Source organism: Aethalodelphis obliquidens, unplaced genomic scaffold, assembly GCF_003676395.1.
Source record: "Aethalodelphis obliquidens isolate GAN/ISIS:26980383/991018 unplaced genomic scaffold, ASM367639v1 scaffold90, whole genome shotgun sequence".
NCBI lineage: Eukaryota > Metazoa > Chordata > Mammalia > Artiodactyla > Delphinidae > Aethalodelphis > Aethalodelphis obliquidens.
In genome coordinates this window covers 2,184,762-2,194,088 of record NW_020838034.1, presented here as the reverse complement: position 1 = coordinate 2,194,088, position 9,327 = coordinate 2,184,762, and the positions used below count along the sequence as shown (strand labels likewise).

The 9,327-nt window shown below is 39.0% G+C and overlaps 1 protein-coding gene across 3 annotated transcripts; it reads left to right on the top strand.

Annotated features, from left to right (window-relative positions):
- The first annotated feature begins 72 nt into the window (after positions 1-72).
- Positions 73-8,909, top strand: RIT1 (Ras like without CAAX 1). Of its 3 annotated transcripts, none has more exons than XM_027095327.1 (6): positions 73-1,071; positions 1,587-1,731; positions 1,903-1,959; positions 4,657-4,730; positions 4,953-5,144; positions 6,212-8,908. In XM_027095327.1, exons 1-6 carry the CDS (start codon positions 916-918, stop codon positions 6,440-6,442), a joined length of 855 nt encoding a protein of 284 aa, XP_026951128.1. In that variant the 5' UTR covers positions 73-915; the 3' UTR covers positions 6,443-8,908. The 3 variants fall into 3 exon arrangements, with proteins under 3 accessions (XP_026951128.1, XP_026951130.1, XP_026951129.1); XM_027095329.1 differs by having other exon boundaries at positions 955-1,112; positions 6,212-8,909; XM_027095328.1 differs by lacking the exon at positions 73-1,071 and adding an exon at positions 1,242-1,446.
- The last annotated feature ends 418 nt before the right edge of the window (positions 8,910-9,327 follow it).

Sequence of the window (9,327 nt, the reverse complement as noted above, 5' to 3'; positions counted from 1 at the left end):
AACTTTTTTACGCATAGCATAATGATATCATAACCCCATCAGAAAAATACATACGTGGACCCAAAAGTTTGCATGTAGTTCCAAGAGTTTTATGACTTTCCAAAGTAAACCCTTGAAAGTCAAAATGAAAATGTAAAGGATTTTTGTGATGGATGTTTTCCACTTTGATATCCTAGCCCCCCCTTTATTGAACATGGTTTGTAAAGGGACTGAGTGAAGGAAATATTTTTAAAGGAAATACAAGTTATTCTTGGGAAAACATGCTTAAAAAGGAAGAAGGGTGAGCAGAAGTTGCAACAGAAAAACTTCCCTGTGTGAAGTTCCTTCTGGTATTTATGTGTGCTACCTAGAGGTGAATATAGTTGATAGTGCCTTCATTTATTGCTGTATTTAATTTAAGGACCCCTGAAAACTCTTGAATTATCATTTCCTGCCGGAGGGTAGTATCAATACATTTGTTAAAAACAAAACCAAAAACACCCTAATTTTTAAATATCTTTCGTTTACATTTGTTTAAAATATGTGCAGAAATCTGATTAGTCTAACTAGAACTTTATCTTTGAGACCTGATTCTGTTTTTAAGAGCCCAAGTCATTGTCCTTGTCCCTTTGGGGAAATTTGGTTTTTCTGCTGTTAAGCCTTAAACTTGATCTTGGTCCTGTTTTGGGGGAGGATTTGGTGGGTTCCCGTTTCCTGTTTCCACATTCATTTGGCCAAATTTTTTTTTTTTTAATCTTCAACAGTACTGGGTAAGTTGTTATTCTAGAGGCCCCTTGTGTGTCGCTTATCACATACTTATTTGACTTTTGTGTTAATAATTGTTTTAACGCCGTTGTGGGCACGTCCTGAATATGCTACTCTCCCAAGGCCCTTGGCGGTGAGTCGCGGAACGGGGTTTGAGGACCTGCCGGGGAGATGGCCCTCCCCGGGGGGGCGGGGCCAGTTGCAGGCGTCACGGGGCAGCTCCGCCCCTCCCCCCCCCCAGACGCGGGCGCTGGTGGCGCCATCTTTCCCGGCTGCGGGAGGGGTCACAGGTCAGTGCCGATCCTAGCCGCGAGTGAGGAGGGCGAGGTGAGTGACCAAATCCGGCCGACGTCTTCAAGTCCCGACGGGTACGAGCAGCAGGAGTGGGTTGGCTCGTGAAAGGGAAGGGCGGGGGGCCTGATGGCGGGCCGGAGATGCAGCTGGGGGAGGGGAGCTGTCGAGGGGAATGGGGAGGGGGCGGAACCTCCGGGTACCGCTGGTGTGAGAGGACCCCTGCGGCCTAAGGGGCGGTGTTCCTTTGGTCCCCAAACCTCATCTTTCTCACTGGACTCCTTCATGCTGTGCCGGTGCTCCAGTTTGAAAAGAAATTCAAAATTTCTTTGTCTCTTTATTCTTTCTGGAAAGTGTAATAATTCGGAAAACCTGTGATGTTTCATAGGAGTGAGCTGTCCCGGAGGGAAGGTGAGGATGTAGGGTTTCTTAGGGAAGCCAGAAAGGGAGCAGGAGTAATAGGTCAGAGTATGGGAAGGTAGGGCACTGGCTCTAGGACTGTCGTCACGGTGTCTGAATCCTGGTTTAAATATTTTCTTCTTTATTTCCAGGTGCCTTTTCCTCGGGGCAGCCCAGGATTCTCCAAGAGGACAATGGATTCTGGAACTCGCCCAGTTGGTAGCTGTAGCAGCCCTGCAGGGCTGTCACGGGAATACAAACTAGTGATGCTGGGTGCTGGCGGTGTAGGGAAAAGCGGTAGGTGATGTTTTTCTTCCATTTTAAAAGAAATTAGAATGAAAAATTCTTAGAACAAATGCCCTCCACCCAAACCAACTGGGAGACTGACTATCATGCAATATTGATACTTACAGTTCTTTCTGTGGGTGACCTTTGTGTGGATTTTAACTTTCCTTTCTTGTTTTAAAGCCATGACCATGCAATTCATCAGCCACCGGTTTCCAGAAGATCATGATCCCACCATTGGTAAGTCAGATTATCACTTCGGTTTTCCAAATAAACCCCATAAAAGTGTCTTGGTGTCAATTTTTTCAAACAATTTTCAACCATTTATATTTTGAGTCTTTTTTGGTGTCTAATTCAGATTTATTTAATAAGGATATCATAGCAGTTGGTAAGCAAATGGATTTTTTTTCCCTAGCTTAACTGTATATGTATATCAGCCATCTTAGTCTGTCTTTTATTGAGCATTAGTGGGACACTTTCTTTGTTATATTTTTATGGTTGGTATATTGTATTGCCAGGTTAAGGGAAAAATTTAAAAGCCACTTAACGAAGCCTTTTGCTATTATTTTTTCTAAGGGTCTGACTTGAGACTGACTCTGTAACTATGAGTCAGCTGGTTTGAACTTCCACAGAAGGAAGCAGAAAAACAAGTAGAGCCAGCCTGCTGAACTCTTACAACCCAGACATGCAGAGCCTGGACTTGTTCCACTAGAAGCCTTTAATTTACTTCCTTATACCTCAAGTTCATTACATAGCAAGGTCTTTCTTCGTGTCTTTTATAATCCTTAATGCTCTATTGTTAGTAAAACAGTGTTAGAGAGTAAAAAGTAATTTTGTTTTGCCTTTTTTTTTTAACTCCTGTTCTATGTAAACACCAAGAACAAGAACGTTACTATCATTCCTGAACCATAAGGAGGCAGGTTTGATTTTTTAGGAGTTATATCCCAGGATAAAAGAAAAATGGTGATGGCGATAGAGGAGGGCAAAGAATACCTGCCATATTACTTGTATTTTCAGGATGTGACACTTTGTCGTGATCCTGGGTCTCTAGGAAGGATTTCCATTGGGTCAGTCCTCTGCTGCTCTTTTTTCCACAGAGCCAATGAGTGTTCTGTGCTAACCCATCTTTGGATGTGGTCATTTTATATAGTAGATGCTTCTGTGGCTTGGGGAAAATAGAAACAGTTCTTATTTTTTCATGTACTATATTAAATTTAGAACATTGTTCAGGAATTCACACTATGGTGGGAATTCTGGGAATAAAATTAATGTAAGGCCTAGGATAATTTGCTTAGAACTCCAGAAATATCTTTTCCTGGGACTTCCTTGGTGGCCGGTGGTTAAGACTCTGTGCTTCCACCGCAGGGGGCACGGGTTCAATCTCTGGTCAGGGAACTAAGATCCCGCATGCCATGCAGTGCGGCCAAAAAAAAAAAAAAAAAAGAAATATCTTTTCCTTTCTTCAAAGTAAAACCTGGGAATTCCCTGGTGGTCCAGTGGTTAGGACTCAGTGCTCTCACTGCCAGGGGCCTGGGTTCAATCCCTGGTCAGGAAACTAAGATCCCACAAGCTGCATGGGGTGGCCAAAATAAAAAAAAATTTTTTAATAAAATTAAAAAAAATAATAAAGTAAAACCCATATCCTTGTCCCCTGAAAAGTTACTTTTTTTAATCAGTTGATTTTTTTTTTCCCCCAGTCATCTGCTCTTCTGACAATATTATCTGATTTCAACAACAAATACTTTCATCTCTTGAGTTCCTGTTATGTGCCAAGCACTGTGTTAGGCCCTGGGGGTACAGTAGTAAGCAAAAAGATATGGGGTCTGCTGTCATTGAGTTTACAGTTTAGTGCAATTTTGTTTCAGACTTTGGCTGCTAACTCTAAGAAAAACTTTATATTGTAACCAGTACACATATAAGTATATGTTTGCACACATGTATATGTAATTAAAATATCATGAAACTATATTTACCTCACTAAGTTTGGTGCACTCATGTATTTCCTCTTTCATTTTAGATTTCTGCTTGTTTACTTTAATGCTGGTCCCAACCCATTAAATTCATCCACAATTTGCAAATTCTAACGGATCATGCGTGACCTGTAGTTTGAGAATCATTGATTTAGTAGGCTCTTCATTTTTGAGGAAGAGTCAGAAGCAGGGGTTCAAGAAAAAATGTTTGAAGGAAATACATAAGGATGTAAGCAGCAGTTGTTTGAATGATGGAAATACTGAGTGAGGTTTTTCTCTTCTTTTTTACTTTGCTGTATTTTCCAAGGTTACCATAAGAATACATAAAGAAATGTGCTCTCATAAAGGAGAAATTATGACAATATGGATTCTTTAGAAAATAGTAAACTCTGGTTTTTGCTTTTCCTATAATGTTAAAAATGAGGAGAACTATAGCATATGGTTAAGTACATAAAGCTTTTGAGTCAAGCAGCCCTTGGATTCAGTTCTGGCTATGTCATTAATGAACTTTGTAACATGGGGAATACATTTAATGTTTTAGAGTTTAATTTTCTTTACCTGTAAAATGGAGGTAATAATACCTACCTCACTGAATTATTGTCACTGTTGAATGAGCTAACATATGTAAATCACTTAGTATAATGCTTGGCGTCTAATAACTATTTAGTAAATGGTAAAGTTACTTTTCTGGCCTAACATTTTTCCAAAAGACAATCTCTCAACTCTTTTAGAATTGTAGGTGAAGTCTAATAAGCTGAAGCTATGAATAAACTTATGTCATGGTTTATGTGGGAAAAAAGAAATTAGTTGAAGACCCAATTTACATGTCTCAATGGAATTAGGAGCTTCCTGAGAACATTTGGGCACTTAAATGTGTAATCTACTTCTCCATAAGATGAATTTCAAAATAAGGTTACATATTCCTGCATTTATGGGTTAATAGTACCACCTTTCTTCCCTTCTGTAGAAGATGCTTATAAAATCCGGATCCGTATTGATGATGAGCCTGCCAATCTGGACATTTTGGATACGGCTGGACAGGTATTAAATCCCAAAATGCTATGAGTAGAGGCCTTTTTGTGCTAGTAAAGGGGAGGGGAAGACTTATGCAGAGAAGATCATTAGTTCATCTCTTTTAATTTTTCATGCACTCTGACTCAGGATAGCAGGTAACCAACATCTCTCTTTAATCTGAAATAAATAGCTAAAGTGTATATAGTTCCAGGTTGCATCAATACACTAATAATCCTTGTTTCCCTCTAGGCAGAGTTTACAGCCATGCGGGATCAGTATATGAGGGCAGGAGAAGGGTTTATCATCTGTTACTCTATCACCGATCGTCGAAGTTTCCATGAAGTTCGGGAGTTTAAACAGCTTATTTATCGAGTTCGACGTACTGATGATACCCCTGTGGTTCTTGTGGGAAACAAGTCTGACCTAAAGCAGCTAAGACAGGTGAGGATAGAGTAGAAAATTCTATGTGTAGTCTTGTGGGATTAGTCATTTGTGTTCTCTGTTTATAAATTTCTTTGTCTTAAAAAGAAAATTTTAAGTTAGCTTCTCCCTAGCCTGGAAAACTTCCCTGTATCTACTAATGTGCTCTTATTTTGGGTAAAATCTGGATTTTAGGAATCAGTTTACAGACAAAACCCACAGGATAATAATCAGATGACAAATAGAATACACATTAAGTGAAGGATCATGGGATTTTCATTTTCTAAAACCTCAGAAGTAAATCTCTTTATGTTGCAAAAAGAGAAACTTAGGCTTCAAGGTATACTTCCTGATGGTGAGAATTATGAGCCATGGAAAGGGAGAATAAGAGAAATTGTAGAGGATTTTAGAATAAATGATACCCTTCAAGTTAGCAACAATGTTTCAAATTTTGCTGTTTGGTATAGAGTTGAAGGAGTGGTGAAAGGGGCACGTTTATCACTACCAGTGAAAGCAACGAATGGTACAAATTTTTAGAAGTAGTTTGACAGTAGTTAAATTCATAATGCTTCTCAGTTAATTCCTGTTTGAATTAATCTATTCAGGGATTTATATATGAATTGTTCATTGCCATGCTTTTTATGGTAGCAAAAAATTAGAATAAGTCTAAATGCCCAAAAGTAGGAGAAATTATGGAATATCCGTCATTGGATATATTGATTTCAGGTTCCTTATGGTTTTCAGTATTGTAGTTTAAGTATACCTCTCTTTGCCTTGTGATTTACATTCTTGAAATGAAAAGTATGAAGAAAATTAAGATTGTATATTTGATATCTATAACTATTCCCTGTTCCAAAAAGTTATCTTTAAAATAGACTAGAAATAGAATCACATAATTTGAAAGCAGAAGGAATTAGAAATCATGTAATCCAGCCTCCCAGCATTACAAATATCACTTTGCTCTGCTTGGACCTTTCCAGAGTTGAGGTACTCTCTTCCTGTTAAGGTAACCCCTTCACTTTTTGGGGCAGTTGTGATTATTTTCTGCTGTTACCACTATAAATTTTCTCATGTTTACATTTTTAAAGGTCACCAAGGAAGAAGGATTGGCTTTGGCCCGAGAATTCAGCTGCCCCTTTTTTGAGACATCTGCCGCATACCGCTACTACATTGATGATGTATTCCATGCCCTTGTACGGGAGATACGTAGGAAAGAAAAGGAGGCAGTGCTGGCCATGGAGAAAAAATCTAAACCCAAAAACAGTGTATGGAAGAGGCTAAAATCACCGTTCCGGAAGAAGAAAGATTCAGTAACTTGAAGGGAAGATGTGAAATGTTTATCTGTGAACTGCAGTCCTTAATCAGAGCAGTCCAGTAACCTGCATTAGTGAGCATGGTGCTTGTTCTTTCTCCTGTTATGACTGTTATTTTAAAAATAACTGATGAAGGGGACATGCCCACTAGGAGTTTTCAATGATGTGGTATTTAAAATATTGTTTCTTAGCTAATTCTGATTTTATTAACCCAGTGGAGCACTGTCTACTTTTAAATTGTCACATTAGAATTCGATTTACCAATGTTTTGGGTTCTGTTGCTGATATTAATTAATGTAAATTTTTTATACCCCGGGGAATACGAATACCATACGTGTTTGCCCAAGCTCACAAGAGGAATTTTTTGCCATGCACTATTTTGCATTCTCTTTCAACTGCAATTTCCTGGGACTGTCCCAGGTAAGGACTTCAGTCTTTTCTGTTCATGCTGTGCTTCCTGGAGACAGAACAAAAATCATGGGGAAATCAGTTCTAAAGAGAACTGATTTGGTGCTAAAGTTCAGCAAATAGCTGTGGAACTGACTCCTGTTGCAGATTATGGAGTGATGATATTGGGGAAATCAGGCTGTATGTTTTTGCAAGAGCTTGGCTAGAAAAAGTTAGGATCAGAACAGTGCTCCTCAGAGGAGCCTGTCTTTTCTAACAAGTACACATTTGACCCAAATGCACTGGGATGGATGAGAGCAAAGAGAAACATGTAAGATGTAATGAAGCTTTCTCCTACAAGGTTATTTTACTCTTCCTTTCAGGGTTTTGCCCTTCTTTACCTTCACAGGTAAACATTTTGGGAACCATTACTGGGTTACTAAACTGTTGTTTAATCTAAATCCTTGGTTGGGACAGCCATTGCCTTGTACAGGTTTATTTTTTCCCCAGAGATGCACACACAAGTACATTTACATTAATTGCTTCCTAGTGCTTTCCCTTAGCTTCCCTGTGCTCTCTAGAAGAGCTAGGCCTGGCAGAATGTTTTTTAGGCCCTTCGTCAGACTGACTGCATTTTCCATACTGAAAAGACATCAGGAGTTAGTAAATTGTATATGTGCCTCCTTGACATAGACAATCACTAGACTCAGTGTTCTAAGAAAGCCTGTGGCATTTCTGTGTAATGAGCCAGTCTGAAGCTTTAAAATTCCCATATGTTGAGTTTCTCATTGAAGATTTCTTTACAAGGACCTTGCTAAGTTCACCTCAGGGTTTTGCCTGAGCCTTGACAAAGCTTAGCCTAAGACAGTACCACTTTGATAACTGCATAGGTGAGAAACTATCCTGTCTTCTTGGGAAGAATCAGCTTTAAATATTGGTGGTGAGGTCTTTCTTTTAGAATCAGGATTATTTTGATACCTGAACTTGTTATGTGTGGAGATTAAGCACAAAAGTGCTAAGAGTAATGTAGCATATGTTGAACATTAAATGTCACTGAAGCAGTGTTTGTGACCACTTTAAGAACATGACTGTGTAGCATCTCTTAAAAAGTGCACAGCTCAATTCACTGTTTTCCGTTTTTATTACAGTCAGGACAGGGTTGTTGTATTTTTTCTTCCAATCAATGGTATGTGTTCTAGGTTTAAAGGAAAGTGATGGTTGTAACTTCTTTAGCTGAGTAGTGATCCCTTTTGAAACTCCTGAAATGTTTTTGCTACCAAATAAATCATGGTTTATGGTACTCAAGCCATCCAAAACTGAAAGATGGAGAATTTGAATCTATGCAGGACAAAAATCTTACAGGAACTGTAGCACTTTGGAAGTGTGAAGTTAGAAAAGAAGTACAGTGCAATTCTATTTTAACAGTATTTCACCACATTTAAACTAGCTTAGAGCCTGTTAGGTTTAATGCCTTAGCTTCTCATTACTAATAACCTAGGGAATTGTTATTAGCATCAAGCAAGATGTTGACAGCTATGTAATTATATCTATAAGACAGGAGGGAGTTTGTAATGTATATAAGAAAAATAACAAATGGGTGTTTTTAAGACTATCACTATCATATATTTGATCATTGGATTACTTAGCCCATCAGGTAGTATTGAGAATTCTATTCATGGTGCTAAATAGTTTGAGGGGTATAATATGTGTAAGTCATAGCTCTATTCTTAGTGATTGTATAGTGTAAATAATTTATAAGCTCTAAATAGTCAGCTTTATCTAATTTGAGGGCATTAAAATCAATTAACTGCCTGGAACTTTGAGGAGAGAAAAATTCAGGGACAAGTTGAAAAGCACTGGAACTGTTCATGTCCATACCAGATTGGCAAGTTACAAAATTTGGAAGCTGGTGTCTAGAATTAACTGTTTAGAATTCCAAAAGAGATATATGTTTTAACTTTGTGATATATTAGCAAGAACTGGTCTACTGTAATGTATGGGGAGGAGAGGGGAGAGAAAAGTTTTTCACTTATGCACTTGTATATGATGACAGTTTGTATGACACAATACAAAACTTTTAAACAACTTACTGGGCCTTTCCTTTACTTACCTATGTATGGGTAGAAATGTCTGGAATCGTTACACAAGGGTCATTTTAAGAAAAACTTAATAACTTGAGATTTTATATGCTGGAAAATATTGATTCAAAAAAATTTGAGTGCCCACCGTATACAGAACACCTGTGTCAGGTGCTCGGGAGCATGCCACGGAATGCTCCTTTGTCCAGAGATTACCTCACTGCTTGCCTAGGTCGAGGGGTGGGTGGGAGGTGGAGGTGCTGCCATCCAACTGTGGAAGAGTCTCCCCTGTGTGACAGTGAGCTGGGGTCCCGGCTCTAGGCATCACCTGGCTCTGATTCCTGACCCTAAAGCACTGCCCACTGTCCTGGAGCCAGCAGATGGATGACACTTGGTATTTGGCCATGCCATTGGAGGACTTAGGTT

What these genes read in the sequence shown, in the direction of transcription:
- RIT1 (XM_027095327.1), top strand. Translation starts at nt 916, where the DNA reads ATGGCCCTCCCCGGGGGGGCGGGGCCAGTTGCAGGCGTCACGGGGCAG. An exon ending in TGGCGGTGTAGGGAAAAGCG is followed by an intron (nt 1,732 to 1,902) that starts GTAGGTGATGTT and finishes CTTGTTTTAAAG; the next exon opens with CCATGACCATGCAATTCATC. An exon ending in AGATCATGATCCCACCATTG is followed by an intron (nt 1,960 to 4,656) that starts GTAAGTCAGATT and finishes TCCCTTCTGTAG; the next exon opens with AAGATGCTTATAAAATCCGG.